Raw genomic sequence first — 25,920 nt, 5'->3', positions numbered from 1 at the left:
AAACTCAAAATAGGTGTTAGCACCAATGCTAAGGTCTTAGTATTAAATATTTAAAGTAAGTTAAATGACTTAAGCCTTTGTATTGCACAATTCATACTACATACGTGTCATTTGAACATATATGTTGGTTCGAATTAGTAATTAAATAGAATTTAAAAAAAAAATCATTTTTAAAATTTTAAAGATAAAAATTAAAATTCTTGACCCCCATAAAAAACATTATTAGTTATAAAAATAAAACGATAAGGGTCATGTTCATAGCTACTATTATGAACAATAATTTATGGATGCATACAATAACTTCGAAACCACAATGATGCATTAAAAAGTAATAAAATTGTAATGCAATATTTTTATTAATCATATGCCATTATAGCATTCAGAAGAAATATATAAAGTTCATGGGTCATTGATTCATATTTAGTTCTATGCATAATAAATCTCTTAATATATATTACTATTAACATTCAATTAAATTACTTGATTCTTCAACTGGTTTAGTGAAATTGCATAAAATGGTAACATAGGAAATGGTACATCAATAAGAAGATTGTAGGATAATTGTTGCATTGTTGGACGACATTGCGGCTTTGAATGGATGCATTTGAGTGCCAAAAATGTCACAAAAACTACATCTTTAGCAACCCTTGGATCTTCAGGCAATATGAGACGCGAATCCAATACATCTCTTAACATTATATCTTGGCTTGATGAGGATGACAATGAGGTGAGCAGTTCGCTTGGATGTTTTCCTATCATTGTCTCTAGTGCCACCACCCCAAAACTATAAACGTCGGATTTCTCAGTTACTTTCATGGTATAGGCAAGCTCTGTCAAATATAAAAATGAAAAACAAATCATTAGACATGATAAAATAATTCGTTAATGCTACAATGAAATAAAAGGATTAAAAATGGAAAAATTAGAAGTTATGGTAATGTTTCTCAATTAGAACCACTCAAGCATAGAATACATTAATAGAAAGAAAAGTTTAGATATGAAATTTGTATCACCATTAGCTAGCCCAATTCTAAAATTGAGATCATGAGAACTGTTTGTGAAAATTTTTCAAAGTCTAAACTAAAGAATGGGCCATATTACCTGGTGCAATATAGCCATAAGTGCCTACACGAAGCGTTTGATTGGATGAATCGGGATCTAGTAGTCTAGCAGTGCCAAAATCCGATACAAAAGCTTCAAGTTCTGAATTCAAGAGGATATTATTGCTTGATACATCCCTGTGAATGATTGGTGGAGTACAGTCATGATGCATGTAGGATAAGGCATGGGCAATGCTTTTGATCACATTCACTCTTTTAGTCCAATCCAACTCCCTAGCTTCAACTTCATCTCTTAACATACAATACAAGCTTCCTCTTTCCAAATAGTTGCAAATTAAAAACATGCACCTCTGGTGGAGGCAATAACCATGAAGTTTCACAATGTTCTTATGCCTTAATTTTGTCAACATATGTACCTCATTTTGAAAGTTTTTCATGCATGCTGGCTCCTCACTTTCCACCCGGTGAAGTTTCTTCACGGCAACTACTTTTCCACTAGGCAACTGTACCTTGTATACACTGCCATGGCCTCCAGTACCTATGCAATATTTGATATCAAAATCTTCTGTTGCTTCAATGATGTCTTCATAAGCAATCCTACCATCATAGCCCCATATTGAGAACAAATCACCATTTTTTGTAGTTGTTGCTGCCTCTGATTGAATTTTTCTTTTCTTCAGACCAAGGAAAAGAATTGAGGGATGAAATCTTCTTTTCTTCCTCCAAAGGGAAAGAAACCCAAGGATTAAGGCTACAAGAAACAAGGTGATGAAGAAAGAGATGCCAAAGGTGACAATTGTGATTTTTCGTCCTATCTTGTGGTGGGACTGGTCTTGCGATTCCAAAGGTGTATGACCCTTCAAACCACTGTGTGACAAATCAATTGATTTCCACTTGTGGCCATGGCCTAGAAAGGAAGGAATGGAGCCTGATAATCTATTATAAGAGAGATCCAAAGTTTCTAACTTCTTCAAATTTTGGAGCTGGTGAGGTATCTTTCCCCTAAGTAAGTTCCAACCTAGGCTCAACTCGACCAGGTTCTTGAGGTTTCCAATTTCTGGAGGGATGAAACCATTGATTTGATTCCGAACAAGGTTGAGAGAAGTCAATTTAATGAGATAGCCCAAAGATGAGGGAATGACACCAGAGAGTGCATTATAAGAGAGATCAAGATAGGTAAGTTTTGTAAGAGCGCCTAATCGGTACGGGATATTGCCGTGGAGTTGATTATAAGAGAGATCAAGGTAGATGAGGTTAGCAAGATTACCTATTTCATCAGGGATGCTACCAGTGAGACCACAAATGCTCAGGTCGAGATGAATGAGGCTAGGAAATGAAGAAAACATCCACTTGCTGAAGCCACTCAGCACTGCAGTGTGGCACGACGTCAAGTTCATTATCTTAATGACATGCCCTGCCTCATTGCAAGTTACGCCAGACCAGTGGCAATGATTAGAAATATTGCTCTCCCAGGACCAGCAGCCGGAGCTGCGGAGAGCCTCAGCCTCAGCCTGCAACTGAGGAGAAGAATAAATTGGTGCAGCATGTGAAAAGCCCATGCAAACGATCACCACCCATGCTACTACTGCTCCCACCACCACCCTAGATATCGAGCTCTCCATTTTTTCATTTGATTAATGTTTCAGTTCATAGCTCCCAGTACTTTTATACTATAACATCGGTGCGGAAGAGTCTTCTCCCAAGCACTGCAAGTCATTCAACTCTTTTTCAGGCCTCCAGCCTCCTTGGACTGTTGACCTAGCCAAGGATTTGAGTTATGTCTCTCCTCGATTGTCTGGAAGTTTCCCCTATCTTTAATTTCTAAACCGTTTTACACTCGTAGAATTCTCTAGTGATCAGTCCAAGACTCTTCCCGGAAACATAGCAAGTCAAGCAAGTCTTCTTGGGTCTACTTGTCAAACTTTTGATTAGGTCAGTTAGATATTATGAATTTTAGGTTTGCTTTTCGTTTTTCTTTCTTCTTTTTTTCTTTTTTTTTTTGACCTTTTTGATATTTTCCTCTTAAGAATAAAAAAATAAAAAATAAAAAAGTTAAACACAAGAACTCTCCTTTCAATAACTTGAATTTCACGAGGGTGAAAATTTGAAAATATATATATATATATATTTATATTTTAAAACACAGAGAAAAGTTTTAGAATTGTACATGTTTTGAGGATTTTATTTTTATTTTTCAAGTAGATCAAGGAAATGGCCAAGCCTTCTTTTTTTGAGGTTTTCACCTGCACAAGAATAGTTCTGAAAATTTTGAAGGTAGGTTTGAGCACTGAAATTTTCATCAAATGACTAAGAATAAGACCAACTAAAAGGGTGATTGAGATTTCAACTACTTATGGTCCAAGAAAAAGAGAAGGAAAAACGAGGTTTGAAGGAAGCATTTTCCATGATAGAGAAAAACAATGCAAACCGTTGAAAACAACCATCATATCATAGAATTGAAGCAAAATCTCGACTAAACGTCTCTAACTAATCCGTATTATGGTCTCCATCTAGAATTATGTTTACAACCCAAAACCACAAAAGGTAGAACAAAATTGTCCCAACCATAAGAACAAAGAAACAATCAGTTCAAAAGGCAATAGCAGGCAAATTGTACCCTAGTTCTAGGATGAGATCAAGTGGCAAAGTGTCGCCCCTTCCATGTTTTAATAGGGAATTGGGGGCTAGTGGAGCATATCATCAACACATGTTGAATCCTTATTGTGTCTTGGAATGTCCAGCATATAGTTTATCTATTATTTAACTTATGTTCAAGAATGCTATTGTTTTTAACTTTTGGTATATACAGTGGAATCATATATTAAGGAGAGTTAGATTGGTGGGATACAATCATGATGCATGTAGGATAAGGCATGGGCAATTTTTTTAACAATATTCACCCTCTTAGTCCAATCCAATTCCACGGCCTCAACCTCATTGCTCAGCATACAATACAAGCTTCCCCTTTCGACATACAAATAAATGAGAAACATGCATCTATTATGCAGATGATAATTTCACAATGTTCGTATTTCTTCTACCATTCGTACCTCATTCTTAAAACTTCTCAAGTATGCCAGCTCCTCTGTTTTTTATCGATGAAGTTTCTTCACAGCAACCACTTTTCCACTGGGCAATTGTGCTCTATAAACACTGCCATAGCCAACACCTATGCAATATCTGATATTAAAATCCTCAGTTGCCAAGATGATTGTTTGAACTTCTCTTTTGTTCCACCAAAGGAAAGCAAACCCTGGTATTAAGGTTACAGAAAACAAGGTGAGGGGCAAAGAGATGATAATGGTGAGTGTGATTGTGTCTCCTCCATTGCACGGGGAAGGTGTATAACTCTCCAAATGATCATTGTGGGATAAAGTAATTGCTGCTGCCCGCTTGCAATTGTGGGTGAGAAAGGAGGGGAAGGTGCCTGATGGTCTATTATCAGAGAGAGAAGTAATTTAATCTCTTCAAATTTTTAAGCCAGGAAGGCATCTGTCCAATGATTCAGTTAGTATGGAGGTCCAAAAAGACAAGATTCTTAATATTTCCGATTTCTCGAGGGATGGATCCATTGAGTTGGTTGGAAGCAAGGTTGAGTGAAGTTAAATTGGTAAGATGGCCTAATGATGAAGGGATGGCACAGTGAGGCTATTCCTAGAAAGATCAAGAAAGGTGAGGTTAGAAAGAGTACCTATCTCGTCTGGGATGCTACCATGGAGTCCAACACCGGCAGTGTGAGATGAATGAGGCTGGGAAACGAAGAAAACTTTAATTTGGTCTGGCTTACGCCCATGAGTACATAGTAATCTGGCTGCCTTAACCGAGTGACATGTCCCAACTTGTTGCAAGTTATGGCGTACTATTTGCAGTGATCAAAATCACTGCCCTGCCACGTCCGCCTAACGAAGTTGCTGAGAGCCTCGGCCTCAGCCTGAGAGAGAGTAAAGCAATGAACCATTTTCACCATCAACACCACCACAAGACGACATATCAAACACTCCATTTTTCCCATTTTATTATTGTCCAAGAGAGACTTCATACCTTTTTTTCTTCTACAAATAAATAGCAGTATATTAATAAAAAGAAAAAAGACACATCAAGAAGCGCCCAAAATATACAGGTGGAGAGACTTCATACCTCCCAAAACTCAACTCTTACAAGACTCCTTCCTGAAAGCACAGCAAGGCTAGCTCTTTGACCAGGCGCCAGTCCTAGTCCATGTCTCACCTCAGGCGTTTGGGGCATCGTCTCAGCTTTCAATTTTGTCCACCTCAGCCGACTGGAAATATGAAGCAGCAATATATATTAAATAGCCCAACAACAAACTAAAATGGATATTTTTGTTGAATATTTGTCTTCTATTTTCTTTAATAATGGAATCCGATTCCGACACAGGTTTTCTGTGAAAATTTAAACCATAACATGTGGAAATTGCTAATTTATGTGAGCACTGAAATTTGCATGAGGTGGCCAAGAATAAGGCCAAATGAAAGGGTAACCGATATTTCATAAAAACCAGCTACCACCTGTAGTCCAGGAAAAAGAGAAGGAAAACGAAATGAAGAACAGGGGAAGCATTTTCCATGACAAAAAATTTGAAAAAATAATGTAAACTGCTGAAAACAGCCATCTTAGAATTGAAACAAAATTCTGAGTCAAGCCTCTCTAGCTAAACCGGTATCAAGGTCTCAACCTGGGAAAGAAACGATATCCAAAGTTGGTTTGTGACACCATTTATAATTATTTTTACAACCCAAAGCCACCGAGAGGCAGAACAAAATTGTCCCAACCATAAGAACAAAGAAACAGTCAGTTCAAAGGGCAACAATAGGCAAACTGTATCGCTCTTTGCATGCCTACTTCCCACATGGTAGAAGCCCCTGCTCATGGCTTGAGCGCCAAAGCAAGTCCAACCTTAGCAGTCTTGTCAACGGCCTTGGTATCCACCTCTCCAGAGATGGTGAAGAGTGACCTTGGACGCCATTCATGCTGGATAAGGGCGCTTGCCTTGCCAAAGTTGTTCACCCGTGCCTTCACTGTAGTCAATGGATCCAACTTATGCTGGGCCCCAAGAGTTAATGTATTTTGATTGGTCGAGAAGCTATGGGTCACCTCTGCGCCTACAGCTGTGTTTGTCAGCAGATTCACTGAATGAAAGTAGGATGCATTCACTGCATCACCTTTGTCATTCCTGTATCACCAATAAATTACAGCATTTCATTGGCCAAGTAAAGAGATACACATGAATACGGCAATAGATTTCCATCACATGTTCAATCCACTCAACGGGCATACAAAAATCTGCACTGAGCTAAGCCAGTCAAAATTAAACCAACTACCCAGTCGAAATAAAGTTGGAACAATTAATAGAAACTCCATCCATTGCTGTAAACTTGCAAATCATATCATGTATCACTTTCCTATTTTGGCATATCATATACAGTAAGTTCTTTAAGTGATGATAGATGAATAGAAAAAATATGCATACACAAAACATATATATGTTGGAAGCATGAATTGTAGAGTAACCTACAATCAGTTCCATGAAGTTAATAGATTTTAAATAGTTAAAACTATGTCACACCATATAAAAATATTGAAAAAAGTTTTGAAAAGTTCAGTTTATCAAAATATGGGTTTAATGCATGCATTTATCATAAAGTTCACAAAAATAAATGTCTTAAATTTTTAGCTATAATTTTAGTTCTAAATTATGACCAGGCATATATGTTCTTCACATGCTTCCTTTCACAACCACCTTATAGTTTTTTCATCTAGGACTATTTTAGCACTTTCTCTCATTTATGATCAATTTTTGACCTTAAAGTATATTTTAAACAATTAATATAATATTTCTTTTTAAGGAAAATAAATTCGAATCTAATTTTTCTAATAAAATATGAAGAATAGTTAAAAGCATACTTGTCATTGTGTTGTGTATCATATCTGTAGCTTGAGATCCAGTTAAATATAAATACAAACTGGTGATAAGTATCAATTTTCATATAAAATCTATCTCATCATTGTATCATCTCATGTGAAGTAAATTTCAAACAAGTATGACAGTAATGATGAAGCACATTTTTTCAAATCCAAAGACACGTGGGAAAAATGGAAGGTCACTCTTGCCCTCCATCCTAGGGAAAAAGCTTTAGCATTCCTATCTACCAAAAATGAGGGTAACATTTGAAATAAAGGAAACAGAAATGCAAAAACTACTTTATATGAAGCATTTACTCACACGGTCAATGAAGCAATTAGGTCCGCATTGCAAAAGCTTACACCAGCATTGCATTTGGTGAAATTCCCGCTTTTGGTGTCAAAGGAAAGATCCGTCCCGAGTGCAACAACATTAGTCCCAATGGTACCTGAGAAGTTAACAATGGGATTCGCTGTCAACCCAATGCTTGTGCTTATCCCAGCATAGTCATGCAAGTACTGGAGTTCCACCTGTGATAAATTCACCAAAAAATTAGAAATCATACAATGGTCCATAATGTTAGCATCTAATCTTAATAAGATGGGGTGAGCAACAGAAGCAATTGCATCCATACTCCCCTGACATTAATAAAACAACTTCTTAACATAGGAACCAAACATCAATTGCTTACCTTGCCAGACCTTTGGTCAGGAACTTTAAAGTTAAAGATAGACTTCAGGCCAGGAGCAGGTTCATCCACGGTAACGGTCACAAAAAGCTGAGAATCATCAAACATAACTAAATGAATAAAACAATTGTAATTTAATTTTAAGAATAAAAATAAAATAAAATAAGAAACAATTCAACCATACCACTGTCAAACAGAAGGTTGCTTAAGAAAACAATTCACATCCCCATCTACGTAAACAAAAACAAGCATGATCTACTAATACAGGCACTAAACGAGATGCCTATCAATACAGACTCTGTGCAGAAATGCTACAGCATCTTGACAACAAATGATGGATAGTGATCAATGTAGGCATCTCTAACATTTGAAGGTTCACACTTCTATTACAACTGCATGCAGTGAAAGAGGGTAAGGGGGTGGAGGGGCAGCACAGCATAATAGTTGGACCATTTCTCAAGTAAGTTGCAAGACACATAAGAACCTTTCAGTCAGCTTGGTGACCATAGCTGTTGATGATCTAGTGAGACTGTGTCATAATGGGGACTAGCTTATGAGCATGGGAGAAAGACATCCAGCACCACCTACCATATGGCATTTCCATAACAAGTATACCCTCCAAAGGAAAGTTTCAAATGATACTCTGCAACTCAGTTAGAATAGATGTGTTGAAGTAAGTACACATGTTATGAATCGCTATGATACATAGACAGTTCCTTTTAATAAAACAGTTTAATTATGCTTCCCGATATCTTTAGGTATGAAAATTAAATAAATACAAGAGTTAGCTACACATGCATGCCCTCGATATGCACATAAATACATGTAAAATAAAGTTTGATGGATGCACAGGCTCAAAGTGGTTAAGGTACCATACCAAACACAAACCTTTTTTTTTTTTAATAGGTATACCAAACACAAGCCTTAGAGGCCACATTGGTTGGCTAGATATAGCATGAGATATGATATGAGATGGAATAACATATCTCATGTTTGGTTAACAATGGGATATTTTTTTATTTTTATTTTTTTTTTTTTTGTATAGACAACAAGAACATGCAATAATAAGCGCCAAAAAAGGAGGGGGCACGCCCTATGTATACAGGTTGTATACACAGAAACAAGTCAAACACACCTCAAACAAAGAAAGACCACACAAACAAAACAAAGCAAAGTTAACCACAAAAAAGAGTATCTAGGAAAATGAGCATAGAGGGGAAATCCAACTCCAAAGAATCCCTAGTCCACTCAAAAAAAGTCCGAAAGAAGAGATCCTTTAAACCCTGATGGCAGAGTTCTTCATCTTTGAAGGTTCTTCGATTACACTCTTTTCAAACACACCAAAATAAGCAAATGGGAGCCAAGCACCAAACTGTTTTATTCTTCTTTTAAAACCCCTTAACTTTTCATTGAAGGAGGAGATTTCTTGCTGAAACTAGAAATACCCAAGTCACTCCCAAGAGGGTTAATAAAAAGATCCAAAGCCCTCTTCATTAAAGTGTCTACAATTAGGATCTTCTCCCAAACAACTTCCCAAGCAAAAAAGCAAGTTCTGAGAGGAGCATGGGATCCCCAAACCTCCTTCCCCGGAAAAACAAAATTATTTGCCCCACTTAGAGAACAATAATAAGACTTGACACTGAAAAATCCTTTCCTATCTTCTTTCTAACATAAAGTGTCCTCGCCTTCTTGCACTTTTAACAATGGGATAATATAGTTATCCTATCACTTATTTTATCTCATTTCAATCAAGTATGAAATAGGACAAATGATATGATATGTTGGATTGAACATGAGATAAAATAAGTGATAAGATTTATCATCCAACCGCTTTTTTAAATCTCCTCTACACAGAACATGATAATCTTATGAACATATCCCATGAAACATAAATTTACTCCACATTCATTTTCTTCATTTTTTTTTTTCAATTTTTGATATTACTCATTTTATAAAACATAAAATTTTGATTAAAAAACTAAAACTGCAATTAAAAAAAAGAAGGAATTAAAAAAAATATATGTATAAAATACTATGTAAATTAATACTCATATATCTACCACCAAAATGCAACTGAAAATAAACTAGTTTACAGTTCCAAAGGTGATTCAAATAGATACATGTACAGAGTTTGACTTAAATATCATAAAGATATCATACAATAGCATGTAAAGGTTGGGCCATGAGTGATGGACTAAAATAGTTATAACTTCTTAGCAACCTTTCCAGCAGATGCTGCATGCCAAAAAAGAACCCAGTTCCACTATTTACCAATGAGTGGCATCCTACAATTGAGCCTTGGGTGGGAAACTTTTTTCATTCATAACAAAGTGTTGACCAACACGTTAATGTTCATGATTATAACTGACTCAAAGGCTTGTGTCACTCAGAGTACAAATACATGTAAGTTAAAACCAGAGACCCATGACAGAACTTTGGTCATCAATATCATATCCTATTCCACCGAACAAGAGGCATAAACAAAGTATGAAAGAATGAAAAGCAAATGAAAAATACAACAGTTGAGTTCAAAGGCACATGGAACTCACATTGGAGCTAGTGTCAATTTTGACATCAGTTGTGATGTTCTTGTTCTTCAGTTGGGTGTTAACATCAGCAACAAATATATCACCTTTCTTCGTTCCTGACGACGTGATAGCCTGCAACAGGAAGTAATAATACAAAAAACGATTATATCCTGACATGAACGCTTAACAAAAGGAAGTGATACACTGTTCATCAAAAAGATAATGAATGAAGTAAATGTGAGATGGAACTCTAATAAGTATTCACATTAATTCCATAAACTGCAAAAAATTAGAAGACATGAATGCAGTTAAAGAGTTTAGCATGCTTTGGATGTATCATGCCATCCAACTGAGACCCTATAAAATGGAGTCTCCCCTTTGCAGGCATGCCCAGGACAAGTCAAGTCATGTAAACCTATCAACAAACTGAATTAGAACAACACAATTTGACAGGTGAAAAAATATGCAGAAACCTCATGGAAAATCACCTTAGTGAAACTAGAAACTATAGAAATATATTATGAACAATGTAAATTATATTTTTATTGAGGACTCATTAATCACCTCAATCGCTTTAGTAACACTTGAATGCTTAACAGGAGCTCATTAAAACAACAGCTTAATCAACCAAAAGAAACAAGAATTCAACAAAATGCCCGTAAAACCACATCAATGATAAAAAGGTTTTTTTTTATTTAAAGGAAAAAAATAAATCTACAGAAATTTGATAGGGACCAGATATTTATAACAATAATAACAATAACAATATTAATAACCATATTAATAATAATAGTAATAATAATGACTAATAAATAAATTTCCGAAAATGATATTCGATAATACATTGATTCAAGACCACACAGCTCGAACTCTTAAATCCCTAGGCTCAAATAAACCGAATAGGAACCGAGAAACTCACAACTCCGGTAGGAGAGCAGCTCGTGATCGTCAATTTGTGGTCACTCTGGTAGTCCTTGTACAAAAGATCTGAAACCAAAAAAAAAAAAAAAAACAAACAAACAAACAAAAAAATCCAAATAAAAAAATCACCAATCTCCAGATTCCACAACAGGAAATCACCACACTCAACACACAACAGAAACATCCAGATAGAGAAATGAAGAAAGACCTCTAGCCTTCTTTCCGATCTCAGTGTACAGACCCGGACCCTTGCCCATCGCTTCCTACAAAAACGGAGTCGCCGGAGAAGCTCAAACCAGAGGGAAATGGAGGAACCGGAGACGATCAAATCGAAGAAGCACGAAGGCGAGAGACCTCAGATGCGAAAGGGTTTCAAAGCAATAAATAATGGAAATGATGCCCTCTTTTTTTTTCCCTGGGAATCCGTTTCTTGGAGAATCTGCGCCGTTGGATCTTTCGTTGTCTAATTTATGATCCGTCGATTCGAGATTTCAGGTCTTTTCTTTGTTTTTAAATTTTTTAGCGGTGAAGATGGGGGGTTGAGAAAAACTTGGAGAAAAATAACGGAGAGAAGTGATATTGACAATGATGGAATTGTTGGTTGCAAGGTAACCCGGAGGAAGTCATTACTCATTATCGCTCCTTGGAAGCAGTAAAAGCGGTTCTGATCATATTCCAAGATAAAAGGATTTTGCAGTTTCATTTTGCTCCATTCACTTGACTGGACCGAGTCTGTTTGGATTAGTTTTGGGCTAAACCCAATAGCCAGCCCAACTTATCAGACCCAAAACCCTCTATTTCTTTAAAATATTTTATTTTAATCATTTAAAAGAAACAATATTAAAAATAAAAAATAAAAAAATAAAAAAATAATTTATTCAATATTTATATTGTAAAAATCTAAAGTAGAATAGCATGCTTAACTTCTTTTCAAAACCCCACTTTTTCTCTTTTCAATTAGTGATGTCAAATCATATATTCCCTGCCCAAGGACGTCTCAGATGTTTATTAAATTATTTGAAAGTCCGTACCCTATTGTAAATGTAAATATTCTTCGATCCTGGTAAAGTGAATATGTAAATTGGATGATTTAAAATAAATTTTAAATTAATTTTATTAAATAATTTTTAAAATAAAATATAAATAAATAATTTAAATATAATTTAATTTAATTTATTAAATAATAAGTATTAAATTTTTTTAAATATCCTTAAAATAAACAATATTTCATAACTTTGTCTTATTATAATATCAAGAGAAATTGTGTATATATATATATATATATATATATATATATATATATATATATATATATGAGATAAAATGACTTTGTATTTAAATTTTATTGGTTTGTATTGTTATACTTTAATTTTATTTATTTATATCTTATTTAATAAATTAAATTTTATGATACATGTTAAAAGTAGAAACGGGAAGTTGAATGGAATAGGGATGTTGAAAAAAAAAGAAGGGAAAAAAAATGGAAAAAGGAAAAATCTGCTGAAAGTGACCCATGAGCCTAATGTGAGGGCCCAGTGCGTGTTCATACAGAGGGCAATATTGGAATGGAGTCAAACCCCACATGCTCTGATCCTCTGTAAGTAAGTTTCATCTCACTTGATTTTGTGTTGCAGTTTCCAATCTCTATTTGGTTGCTGAGAAAACCGAGGGAAGGGAAGGAAAATGAATGTTGCTTTGATGTTGGTCTGGTTTATCCGAAGGCAGACTAAGTGAATAGTTGGTATTAGGCCCTGATGAGTGGAGGAGTTTCCCACATTTTCTCAGCAATCAAATGGGGAATGAAGAACTTTCAAATGTTTATACTCAGGGAACCCAATATGTTATTTTCTATTTGTTATTAGAAAATTTTGGTGGGTTTAGAATATGTAATCTATGAGAACCAATACATACACTTGAAACTTCTGAAGGAATTAGGAGGGTTTTGAAAATGTTTGTGTTTGAAATCAAAGAAGTAAGTGTCCACAACAAGAGGGCGTTCTTTTTATTATCCTTCTGGGTGTCTCCAACATGATTTATGAGAAAGTAATATAGAAAATGGGAGTGATTATATGTACTGTAGAAATGTAATCATTAGATTGAAATTTGCACCTGCAAAATAAAATTGTTTGATTTCGCTTACATCTTCTATAGCATCCAAAATGAGTAAACTTTCTTTGCATATCATGGAACAGAAAAAGTTTGCCTTCTTTTCTTCTATGATTGTTGTTGTGTCTCCATTCCAAGGGATGCAATTGTCCATTCCAAGTTTTTTAGAGCCAGATGGGAATCGTTCTGCCTCCATAGAATTCAAACTCTTACAGTTATAGACACTTATGGAATCCATATAATTTTTATGTCTCTGCAAGAAAGAAAGATTGGCATAACATCATAGTTACACAAGCTCAAGGATTCTGATTCAGTTATTGCCGAGTTGAGGGTTATGATTAACAATATGTTTGCATGCTTAGACTGTTCCTTAAACATAATGAACTCAACCCCTAAAGAATATTTTGAATCCCATTATTGTTTGAAGGCATCCTACTGCTATTCTTTGTTCTCTCAAGTCTCACCATACTGCATTCACTAGAACTTTCCTTGAAGCATGTATAGAGAAACTATTGTGTGAACAACGAGCCTTTTGGTGTTCTACAAGGCTTTTCTTAGCAAGTTTTTATGGAGGTTTGATGTTAAGCAGGATAGTTATGGAACAGAGTTATTTTGGATAAGTATGGGGAGTTGGATGGAACTTGGTGTCCAGGGGGAGGGAGGGAATCTTGTGTGACAAGCTTTTGGAAAGTTATTAGAAGAGGGTGAGCTGCCTTCCAATCAAGGATGAGTATTTCATGGGTGATGATCTAAAGACCAAGTTTTGGTGTGATGTTAGGTGTGTGAAGTCTTATTAGAAATATTGTTTCCCATACTTGTTCAACTTCACAGCTAGCAAAAATACTTGGGCAGTTGATTTTTGGATAGGTGGATAACTAGGGTCATTATAACCCAAAGTTTCTGAGGGTTCCCATGATTGGGAGTTGTAGTAAAGCTGGTTTTGCAGCTTCTTTTCCCCTTTGTTGTTCTGGGTGTTTGTGAAGATAGATTAGTGAAGAGGGTTTGTAATTATGATTATCCCTATATAAGTATTTCTGCTGATCTTTAAGTTGGGAGGCTCTTAGTCATTTCTAGCTGGTAACATAAGGGATTCTACTGCTCCATCTAAGGTTGGTTTCTTTCTTTGGAGATGATGCAGGAGAAGATTCTTATGCCAATCAACTTATGAGAAGGGGGGCTGGACATTGGTTGATTAAAGTAATCTAGGCAAACAAAAGAGTATTTTGCTAACCATATTTTCATTTGTTGTGAATGAGCTTGCACTTTGTGGTCAGTTTATGGTCTTTTTTGTTATCCTTTTTGAAGGTGTCATGGGTCCTCATCAGTTTCTCAAGGATGCTTTGCATTGCAAGCAGGGTGGTTTTGTGGATAAGGGTAACAAGGCAGCGTGCAAGATGACCCTTAGGTTTGTTTTGTCTTGTTTTAGGAAGAGCAGAATTGAAATAATTTTCATGGATTGACATGTTCCAAATTGGCAAAGCAAGATCTCACTCTCAAATATATGTTTGCTTGATCAAAGATTCTTTGGGATTGGGGAATGTTAATATGTCTTACTTAAATTTTATTGATAGCTTGGATAGAGTTTAAGTGAGGCTTGTGCCAATCAAACTTAGTTTGGTTTCTTTGGCTTTTGGCATGCATTGTATATTTATATTGTATTAAAGTAGTGCCCTCTTTTTTTCTAGGCATCTTATGTTTCTAATTTGAATATTAAAAAAGAATGTAAATTTGCAATCAATAGATACGACAACATTGTCATTTCCAATTGTTCGGTATCTTTCTGACAGAACAGGATATACATAACTGCCCCACCACTTAATTTAGGAAAGTTGGTAGCTTATCACATGCGAGAAAGGGTGTTAGAGCATGATATACATAGTTGGGCCACAACCTAATTTAAGAAAGTTAGTAGCTTAACAAAATGCATGAAGTATCACAACTGCTCAATGTATATACTGTCCTATGAGGTTCAGATTGCTTTGGCCATTCCATTCAGGTGATTTTCTAATTGAATAACAGGAGCATGGTGCTTTTCTCCATGAATAAGATCAGAATCACAAATTTGTTAAATGTGTGCTATATGGACTTAGGTATAAATATTAGGTTAAAGACATCACTAAAATAACCTAATTTCCATTTTTCTCATTCTACGCCACATGCTGAATTGAAATATATAATTAAGATGAAATATACAATGTGAATCTAAGGATTCTTCTTTGTGAGAGACACTTGTTGTTTACACATTTGGTCAATAGGCATATCAAGGATATAACCCATACCTAACATTGTTATGTCATGTCCAACACTATACATAGCATACTTTGAAGCATCCATGCACATAGTTTCCTTTGGGAGGACCCTTGGTGCATAGGAGGGGACTTTAATGCTGTAAGATTCCCAGAGGAAAGAAGGAATGCTCCTAGTCTCACAGTTGAAATGAGGAGATTTTCAAAGGTGATAGGGGAGTTGGGGCTAAGGGATTTTCCCTTGGCTGGAGGTCCTTTCACTTGGATAGGGGGTTTGAACCATCAAGCTACCTCTAGACTAGACCGCTTCCTGATTTCGAACCAATGGGAGGACCACTTTTCTGCCATCACACAATCTGCTCTTCCTCATCTGGTCTCTGATCACAGTCCCATAGTTCTAGAAGCTGGAGGCTTCTCTTCAGGCAAAAGCCCCTTCCATTTTGAAAATATGTGGCTGAAAATAGAAGGTTTCAAAGACCTAGTAAGAAGCTGGTGGAATGGTTATTCAATTGAAGGCTATAGCAGCCACTGCATTGCTGAGAAACTCAAAGCGCTCAAGAAGGATTTAAAGAATTGGAACAAGGAGGTGGTAGGCAATGTCTCTTTCAATAGAGCAAAGGCCTTCTCTCGCTTGCAGTGTTGGGAGGCCAAGGAGAATGAGAACTCTCTTGCTCCTGGAGAAGTGGAGGCTAAAAATCTGGCTCTTGAGGACTATAAGAAATGGGCTCTTCTGGAAGAAACTTCTTGGAGACAGAAGTCAAGAGAAATTTGGTTAAGAGAAGGTGATAAAAATACCAAGTCTTTCCACAAAATGGTTAATGCTAGGGCAAGGAGGAACTTCCTGTCTAAAATTAGAGTGAATGGGGTGTCTCTTTCTTCTATTGATGGAATAAAAGAAGGTGTTTGCAGAGCCTACTAGTCCCTCCTCTCAGAATTAGGGGATTGGAGGCCTAGTATTAATGGTCTTAACTTCAAGGAGTTGGGAGAAGACTTGGCCAGCAGCCTAGAAGTTATGTTTTCTGAGGAAGAAATTTTTGCAGCCCTGAACAACTACTGCGGTGACAAAGCCCCATGCTCGGATGGCTTCACAATGGCCTTTTGGTTGTTTTGTTAGGACTTGGGATGTTGTTAAATTAGAGATTTTGGGGCTCTTTAGGGAGTTTTACCTCCATGGGACCTTCCAGAGAAGCTTAAATTCCACGTTTTTTTTGCTCATTCCTAAAAAGGAGGGGGTCGAAGACCTAAGAGACTTCATACCAATCAACCTGGTAGGGAGTGTGTACAAATTACTTGCCAAAGTCCTTGCTAATAGGTTGAAATTAGTGATGGGGGAGGTATTTTTGATTCTCAGCAAGCTTTCGTCCATGGGAGACAGATTCTGGACGTTGTTCTAATTGCTAGCGAGGCCCTTGATTCTAGGTTGAAAGACAACACGTCGGGCCTCCTTCTTAAGATAGATATTGAGAAGGCTTTTGACCATGTCAATTGGGACTTTCTTATGGATGTGATGTCCAAGATGGGATTTGGGCATAGATGGATTAATTGAATGAAATGGTGCTGCTCTATGGCTACCTTCTCGATCCTCATCAATGGGAGCCCTTCGGGCTTCTTTCGTAGCTCTAGGGGATTGAGACAGGGCAACCCTCTTTCCCCCTATCTTTTCCTTTTTGCCATGGAAGCTTTTAGCCAACTGTTGTCAAGTGCAAGAAATGGGGGCTTTATTTATGGCTTCAAAGTGAGAGGAAGAGGAAGAGAGGGGCTGATCGTGTCCCATCTCTTATTTGCCGATGACACCTTGATTTTATGTGATGCCGATGCAGATCAATTACAATATCTTAGCTGAACCTTCATGTGGTTTGAGGCAATTTCAAGATTAAAAGTTAATCTGAGCAAAACTGAGGCCATCCCGGTGGGGGAAGGATTCCTATGGAGACTCTCGTCTCGGTCTTGGGATGTAAGATTGGGAGTTTACCCACCTCGTACCTGGGTCTTCCCCTTGGAGCCCCCTACAAATCCACTAGGGTATGGGATGTAGTGAAAGAAAGATTCAGGAAAATGTTGTCTCTTTGGAAAATGCAATACCTTTCCAAAGGTGGCCGACTTACCTTGTTAAAAAGCACCCTCTCTAGCCTCCCAACCTACTTTCTTTCTCTCTTTGTGATTCCCAAGAGGGTGTATGCAAGGCTTGAAAAGATCCAAAGGGATTTCTTATGGGGCGGTGGCGCCTTAGAGAATAGACCTCACTTGGTGAGTTGGTAGGTTATTTGTGCCGCTAAAAAGGATGGAGGCTTGGGCATTCGCGGTCTAGCTATTTTTAACAAGGCCCTACTTGGGAAGTGGTTGTGGAGATTTGCTAACGAGAATGAGTCCCTATGGAAGCAAATTATCTCTAGAAAGTACGACCTTCAAGAGGGGGGATGGTGCTCCAAAGGTGTAAGAAACCGTTATGGGGTAGGGGTTTGGAAGGCCATCAGAAATGGTTAGGAGAACTTTCGATCTCACTCCCGCTTCATCGTAGGGGATGGCACTAGAGTGAAGTTTTGGAAGGACTTGTGGTGTGAAAATCAATCTTTGGAAGATGTTTTCCCCATCTTGTTTAATCTATCCATCGACAAAGAAGGTTGGGTTGCTGAGACTTGGGAGGAAAACAGAGTTGGGGGTAGCTGGGGGCTTCGTTTTAATAGACACCTAAATGATTGGGAGGTGGGAGAAGTAGGAAGCTTGTTAAGCAAGTTTCATCCTTTGACCATTAGAAGAGGTGTGGATGACTTGCTCCGATGGAAAGAGAACAAGAATGGGACCTTTTCAATCAAGTCTTTTTATAGCTCACTCTCAAGGGGCATTAGACCCCCCCTTCCCGGCTAGAACTATTTGGACGCCTTGGGTTCCAATTAGGGCTAGCTTCTTTGGTTGGGAAGTGGCTTGGGGCAGGCTGCTCGCCATTGACCGCCTGAAGAGATTTGGTTGGAGCATCCCCAACAGGTGCTTTTTGTGTAAAAATGAAGAGGAAATCACAAATCACCTTCTTTTGTTTTGTGAGAAGGCCAGATTGTTATGGCTTCTAATCTTCTCCCTTTTTGGGGTGCAATGGGTGATGCACTCCTCTATGAAAAGGAACCTCTTGGGATGGCATGGATCCTTTGTGGGCAAGAAAAAGGAGAAAGCTTGGAGAGTTGCCCCCCTCTACTTGATGTGGACCATTTGGAAAGAAAGGAATAGGAGGGCCTTCGACAATGTTGAGAGGAACGACCAAGAAATTAAATCCATTTTTTTGTATACTTTTGTGAATTGGGCTAAGGTGTATATAGAGGAACACACTTTCTCTTTGATAGATTTTGTAGACTGGTTAGCTACCAAGTAAGGGTCAGGCTTGTTTGTCCTTTTGTCTTTTGCTCCTATGTATCTTGGTATACTCCATGTATACTCTTTCTTTAGCCTCTTTGGCTTTTAATGAATTTTCCTTTACCTATCAAAAAAAAAAATCTGCACATCATGCTAGTCACTGGTTGTAGATTGTGTTGTTGCAAGAGCCTTGTTGCACAAGGAACCAATTAGCCATGCATACTGCATGGAAGAAGCAAGGCAGGCCATTTTCCAGCATGATGAAATGTTTATATATATTAGCTAGAAGGCTGGACCGATGATGTGGAATTAGACTTTACATCATATTCAATGAAATATCTACTTTTCCCAGAATATTAGGTTAAAATAAAGCAACCAGATCTACATTATATATTTGTTATTTTTTCTGGATTAGCAGGTCATTCTAAAAAAGTGGTAGCCTAAAACTCAGTGTTCTAGCAGTTCTAGGATATGTCACGGGATGAGTTATTTAGATATGAATCTTAAATTGTTGAATACTCCCCATGGCAATGTGAGTCATTTTTTTGCCATACAGAATTTTCATTGAGATGGAACTAGTGTTGTCAAAGGCGATTGCTTGGGTCACCAGGGCCACCAAACAAGGGGGGGAAATAAAGTCTCCTCTTGAAGACCTAGGTGAGGTGGCTTCAAAGAGGTGACGCCTAGGCAAGATGGCTTCAAAGAGGCGATGCCGAGGCGATCACCCTGGGATAAGGCTCAAGGCAGTTGCCTTTGACAATGGGTGAAGATTACACATAGATTGTCATTTAATTCAATCTAAGATCAGATTAAAAGAAAAAAAAAAGTATATTATAAAACATTATATTATCAATCATTGGGATAATGAGGTGGAGGGCTATCAATCTATTCTTGATGGAAATTATGACAATTTTAATTTCAATGATGACAATAATGATGATGCCTAAAGCTTCTCTAGGATGCTCATTATCTTATCGTGCTTTTATTCTGATTTTTGGATATTTGGAAATTTAGAATAAGCCTTTAGAAAAGGTAAATTTCTTCTCTAAACAATATAATGTCTCTTACAATGTGGGATATAATATTTAACACTTAGAATAATTATTACTATTTTGTTGACTTTATAAGACACCATGAGGATGAAAATTTAATACTAGAATGGACTGATCACTGTAAACGATAGTAAAAATTGGAATTACATCATTTGATGACCAATGTCTGTTACACAACAGACAAAGAGACTCATCTAAAATGATGTTAAGAAACTTTAATACATTTTAAATCCTATATAAGCCTTGGACCGCGTTCACTTCCATAGGATGTTCAAGTGCACCCTCATTTTCAGAATGAATTATAGTCTTGCACCATGGTATTTATCCGGAACTTGAACTGTCTTCCTCTTGCTTTAACTCTCATCCTTGTCACCTTTTGCATTAAACTAAAAGGAGTCTTATCGCTTTGATATCCCCTTTTGCTTTAACAATACTGGATGGAACCATTGAACAGAATGGACTGATCACTGTAAATGATAGTGAAAATTGGAATTACATCATTTGATGACCAATGTCCTTTACATAGCAGACAAAGAGACTCATCTAAAATGATGTTAAGAAACTTATTACATTTTAAATCCTATATAAGCCATGTTGGACCACTTTCACTTTCATAGGATGTTCAAGTGCACCCTCATTTTCAGAATGAATTATAGTCTTACGCCTTGGTATTTATCCGGAACTTGAACTGTCTTCCTCTTGCCAGGAATACAGCACCATCTCTGACTTCTTAGTCATTGTTCAGAAGATAAATAGAGTAGCAGGGATGCATGATATATGGGAAGAGAAACTTAATGGTGTGATGCTTATGTGGTGTTGCTGAGATACAGGAGGAATAAAAAATGGTGGAAGTTTAGGTCTCATGGTGACCTGGATAGCAACATGCTTATAATTGTCTAAAATGCGACCCACCCTAGAAATGGTTTGCAAATTTGTCATAAGTTTAGATTCATGTCAATTTGTATGCTTTCCATTATCAAAGAAGAAAGGTATATTTTGTTTTGTAGTCACTTGGTTTTTCAAGCTTGTGATACATAGAGCGTTTCTGCACAAGTGCTTCAAATCAATGAACTGATTATCTTTTATAATGAAGCATAAAATTTTTATCAAGAGAACAATACTTAAGTTTTCATGACTGTTTCATGGTCAGGTGTTGAATGTTCATTTTTTTAGGTTAGGGTTAACAGACTCTGGGGCCAAGTGACAGCAGGAAAGTTGATGAAATGAATACTTGGAAGCTTGTAGTCATCTTTGCCTAAGCATTAAAAAGGTACTTTATCTGTCCCTGTTCACATCACATGTTTCCCTTGAATTTCTACTATTTTTTTCCTTAATGTATATCAAAGCAGTAAAATTACACAACTGATTTCACATTATGCATTTGTAAGCTTGCTAATAGTCTTAGTGAATATACCTTGTGTAAAATTAGTCATATCACATTTCAAAGAACTTTGAATAAATTGAATTAGACCTCCACTATCCATCCCGCATGCTTCAGCCCTCTCCTGGTTATGCCAGAATCATATCGTTTGGGTTGCACTATAGCTTACAATGCCAGTAGGAAGTAGTAGACCAATGCTATTGGCAGTGCAATGAGCATGCCAAAGATTACCCTATATGCAGAACAAAATCATATCTCAAAATCTACTTGGATTTTATGCAAAGTTCAATTGTTAGGTTGCGTAGAAACATCAATTACCCGGTGCTCAAGATGTCTGGATGGATATCATACTCTTTGGCAAAAACAAATGGAACAATTCCTTGAGGAAGGCATGCCTGCAGAATACAGCACATTATTTAGGATTGTAACCTCATTTTAGACTACAGGAGGAAAAAAAAAATTCGAGCACCTGCACAATTGACACTTTAAACAAGGTGCCCCTCGAGAGAGTGATACTGGCAGATGCTGCCATTATTGCAGGGCCTACTAAGAACTTCATTCCCATGGCTAATACTGCCAGCCGGGTCCCACATGCTATAATGCTTGGACGTGAAGCCATGAAAAGACCTGTTGAGTGACATGAAAAGGAGTTGAAGAGAAAAATTATTTAGTGGTTTTTGTGTGGTCACTGTCAGAAATTCTTGGCAATTAAATACTAATGCTTAACCATACCTAAGCTGAACATTGCCATACCAAGTCCTCCTTTTGACAATATTGATATTGAGTCATCAACAACCCCTGGCAATTTTACATTCCACCTACAACAGGTTCAAACCTTTTGCTTTGGTCACTCAAGAGACTAGGAATTTTTTGGGCTATCCAACCTTAAGCTGAATAATTTAATGACATAAAAGAATTTGTGATCTGTGTGGTGCTCCTGAAAGCTTACCTGAAGCGTATGCATGCCCAAATAAGGCTGACTATAGTTGCATGAGTATTGGGGTTCATCATGAGCTTTCTTCCCACTATGCGGAGAATGAGCATCGTCTTGGTTTTTCTTGTAGCTGTTGTTTTTCCTTCCTCCCTTTCCTCTTTCGGTTGTGCTTCTTGTGGGGCCTCCAGCTCCACTTAAAAACAGAAAATGAATTATGGACTTTAAATGAAAAACACTTGCAAACACTAATGTAATAAAGTAATATTGGGATTGATGTTGGACCATGTGATAGGATTTTGGACCAAATGCCAATTTGATAAGTTGATATTATTGTGACTCTATGTAGAGATTGAAGATTACTACGATGTTAGTGTGTTTACATACATTTGTCGATGTTATAGAATTTCGAAGGCAATTCTCCTAGGTTGGATGTTAGCTGGTACACATGCAAATGAAATGGAGAGAAACCTAAAAGGACTTGCAACTAACTTGGGTTATCTTCTGTGATCAGAGTTGGCTGCACTGAATTAAGATTGAGTCATGTACTAGGCATTCAAATTAGGCTACAGAAATGACAGGCTCATTACACGAATGCCAGCTATATGCATGATGTAATTGATATTGTGAAATCAATAGCCTCCAAATGCATTGAATAGTTGAATACCTACCTGCAGCCTCTAATGGTGTTGTTGCTGACACTGCCTTCATAGCATTGAGCTCAAAAAGAAACAGCAACAGGTTGTACCAAACTAAGCTCTGCAAGACAACTATCTGGGAAAGGAGTCCAGCGGCTTTATCCCCATACATGGCCTTCAGGAGTGGAATTCCCAGGATCAAAGTGTTGGGCAATGTTGACAAAGATAGCCCTGTTATGACCCAAGTCAAGCTTCCTCTGGAATTAATTTTTGCAATTGTTGCCAATAAAATGAGGGCAAGCAGTTTCTGAAGAAAGTCGGAGAGTATGAGTCTCATATTCATTTGGTAGGGGTTGTTTTCAGAGATCAACTGGAAGGACAATAGTGGAATTGAGAATTTTGCCACAAACTTGTTGATGCCTGAGCATTGTTCTGGTGTGAAGATCTTCCACCACTTCACAGAGATGTAGGCTAAGATCATGACAAAATACAAAGGGATAGTGGCTGCCACAACGTGGTAGACATCAGCCAGAGAAATCATGGCAGCTCTTGGTCAAAGGGTGTTGGATATCTACTGCTTTTATATTACTCCTATGAACCCTTGGTGATAAAACTGTAATATGGTCTCTTGGTTGCTTTGCTAGATTATTGAAAACGAAAGGCGGGATTGCTTGTTTTAATTAAAAGCTTCCTCAAAAGTTTTCTCAATTCCCATGATAACCTTTGGCTGAGATTATGTTTTTCAGGATCCAAACATAGTCCTTACTTTTCCACATATACTCTTTTCGTAATTTTGATTGTCAATGTTTCTTATATGATATGATTTAAATTAATCTACTTTTGGTGTGTGTATATATAAATTCTGTTGTGATATATAAACTAACAACGGTAAAGATGGTTATCATACAGTTAAGAGGATTTCTTTATCAACGAAAATTCAGGATATTTTGGTCACAAGTAAAAAGGTTGATTCCAGTTTTCTTGTGGTTTTGTTCTGTTGGCCTATTGGTTCTTTTGGCAAAGGAGAGCTATAGGCTAACCCTAAACCTTTCCCAATAGGCTTTAAATTTTATAAACTTGATTTTAAAGATTAAAAAAGGAAAAGGATACTCATGTTCTCTGTTTTTCCTTCATCTTTGTGGTATTTTAGTCATTTAATCTGCTATGCTGGTGATTTTGGCCTGCTGCTCTGACTGATGCATTCCTTTTGTTTTACAAAGAATAAAGTGCAAATGACCAACATGCCATTTCTTTATCGAAATGGATGGTGTGTCCCTTCATTCTAGGTATTTTTTACTTATGATCTACATTGCTTTTGAATGTCTTTTCAGGTTATTCACAAATGGTAGGAGGGAAGAATAAAGAAGTGTATTGCAAGAGAAGTAATTGAGATAATGAGTTAATAACAGTGGCGAAGGAAGAATTTTTGTTTAATTTGGTCAAAAGTTTGAGAATAAGTGTTGTGGGGAATTTGCTTTTTAAAATGTGAAATTTTGCCAGAAAAGACCTATTCCTCTTTCTTCAAGTTGTCTTTGTTTTGGGACTGAAAAAATATCCTATACATTGAATGTTTTCCATGATCACCATGAGATTAACAGGACATCCATGACTATTTTCTAAAGGCACACCCACAAAAACCTTTAGAAGTTTCAAAAGTCGAGTGAATCTCTCTGCTAGTAACTTGCAAGCTGACCTGAATGCAGGGTTCCCCAGATTCTACCACCACTTGACCATAGTGGAGCTAAAGGTTGTCTGATGCTTGTTGGGTGAAGAGAGGGGGAATGAGGAACAGAATTATGATCAGATTGCATTCCCCGACTTGGAGGAATTTATGCAGGTTTGGTTGGCACCACCACCCAGTATCATCTACTTCAATTCTCGTGGTTGACAAATTTCAACGACAAAGTCTATTCTCCAAAATCTGTCTGCACTTTTCTGGTACAAACTACAACTGAAACTGGTACGCATTCTGTATTTCTACGCTGAGAACACATGGTTTCTGGAGACACAATGTATGTTAAACATCACAAGCATGATGCACTTTAACATTTGATTGATTGAGAATTTGAGATAACAAAATGATATCATTTGGGTTTCCAGAATTGGATGTAACTTGGTTTCCAGGTGATGCCACAAAAGTAGATTCCTGGTGGTTTTTAAGTTTTACAGTAAGGCAACTCAGCTATCACCATTAGGGGTAAAGCTGAGTTGGGTACTCCTGAAATTCATTTTTAACCCAGATCATCATAGATTTCTGAGTTGGGTATTCAAGATCAAGCCATCTTAGCGAAAAGCTCAATAAACACATGCGCGCGCACACGCACACGTGCTGTGTTAAAAGAAAATATCAAAATACATCTTAGAAGATTTGCTTTAGTTAGAAAGCATCCAATAAGCAAAAGTGCAGTACATTTAGCAGCATCTTCACTCGTATTCCAGTACTGTTCTCACAATAGAAGGAAAGAATGTTGTTTGTGTTCTCTCTCTCTCTCTCTCTCTCTATATATATATATATATATATATATTCACAGGAAGGAAAAGCAGTCCGATATCATAGTTACTATCCTATATCTGTAATGGTGTATTCCATTCTTCTGTTCAGGCTGTCTTTCCTCTTCTTTTACTTTACCTTTTAACAGTTAAAATAACTCAAAGTTAAAGCTTCACATATTCCTTTCCTTCCATGAGAAATCCTAATTTCCTTCACCTTTTTCCTTACTTTTGTTAAGAGTTTTTAGGTTGCTAATTGGGATTTCATGAGCATCTGAGTGAATTCCTGACTTGTAATTGCTCGAGGTTCATGATATCTCTCCTTTTTCGATGTGGGAATTGTTGAAAAAGTGATACTGGACTTCGAGCCAACTTCAATTCGTGAAGTTAAATTTGTTGAAGTTTCAAAATAATGGGGATTGGATTAGAAAATCTTTGACTTTATAAGACATGTTACTTATCTTTTTCTTGATAGAGAATATAGAAGAATGGATGATCCAAGCTTTTATTTTTTGGAAAAAAAAATAATATGGTATTAAACATTATGCAAATAAATAATTAATAAGAAGTCACTATCTAAGTTCACAAAAAAAAAAAAAAAAAAAAAAAACTAAAT

The 25,920-nt window shown here is 36.9% G+C and overlaps 3 protein-coding genes and 1 long non-coding RNA gene across 7 annotated transcripts; 1 reads left to right on the top strand and 3 right to left on the bottom strand.

Annotated features, from left to right (window-relative positions):
* Positions 1-429: 429 nt before the first annotated feature.
* On the bottom strand, positions 430-3,069 carry LOC117930348 (probable leucine-rich repeat receptor-like protein kinase At1g35710). Its single transcript, XM_034850967.1, has 2 exons — positions 1,102-3,069; positions 430-830 (listed from the first exon to the last, which is right to left on the bottom strand). Exons 1-2 carry the CDS (start codon positions 2,681-2,683, stop codon positions 472-474), a joined length of 1,941 nt encoding a protein of 646 aa, XP_034706858.1. The 5' UTR covers positions 2,684-3,069; the 3' UTR covers positions 430-471.
* Positions 3,070-5,638: 2,569 nt separating this feature from the next.
* On the bottom strand, positions 5,639-11,607 carry LOC117930349 (mitochondrial outer membrane protein porin of 34 kDa-like). Its single transcript, XM_034850968.1, has 6 exons — positions 11,327-11,607; positions 11,117-11,184; positions 10,219-10,329; positions 7,673-7,759; positions 7,303-7,511; positions 5,639-6,252 (listed from the first exon to the last, which is right to left on the bottom strand). Exons 1-6 carry the CDS (start codon positions 11,373-11,375, stop codon positions 5,946-5,948), a joined length of 831 nt encoding a protein of 276 aa, XP_034706859.1. The 5' UTR covers positions 11,376-11,607; the 3' UTR covers positions 5,639-5,945.
* Positions 11,608-12,607: 1,000 nt separating this feature from the next.
* LOC117929664 lies at positions 12,608-24,913 on the top strand. 4 transcript variants are annotated; one of them, XR_004653789.1, is made up of 3 exons: positions 12,608-12,715; positions 21,038-21,134; positions 24,146-24,913. It is a non-coding gene; the product is annotated as an uncharacterized LOC117929664 (long non-coding RNA). The 4 variants fall into 4 exon arrangements; XR_004653787.1 differs by having other exon boundaries at positions 12,608-12,719; XR_004653788.1 differs by lacking the exon at positions 12,608-12,715 and adding an exon at positions 19,578-20,786.
* Positions 21,141-23,370, bottom strand: LOC117929663 (auxin efflux carrier component 8). Its single transcript, XM_034850022.1, has 6 exons — positions 22,848-23,370; positions 22,195-22,372; positions 21,978-22,063; positions 21,715-21,872; positions 21,564-21,640; positions 21,141-21,477 (listed from the first exon to the last, which is right to left on the bottom strand). Exons 1-6 carry the CDS (start codon positions 23,353-23,355, stop codon positions 21,411-21,413), a joined length of 1,074 nt encoding a protein of 357 aa, XP_034705913.1. The 5' UTR covers positions 23,356-23,370; the 3' UTR covers positions 21,141-21,410.
* Positions 24,914-25,920: the final 1,007 nt, after the last annotated feature.

The sequence above is a fragment of the Vitis riparia genome, chromosome 14 (genome assembly GCF_004353265.1).
Source record: "Vitis riparia cultivar Riparia Gloire de Montpellier isolate 1030 chromosome 14, EGFV_Vit.rip_1.0, whole genome shotgun sequence".
Lineage (NCBI taxonomy): Eukaryota > Viridiplantae > Streptophyta > Magnoliopsida > Vitales > Vitaceae > Vitis > Vitis riparia.
Note: the sequence above shows the minus strand (reverse complement) of the source record. Positions and strands in the feature narration are given on the sequence as shown.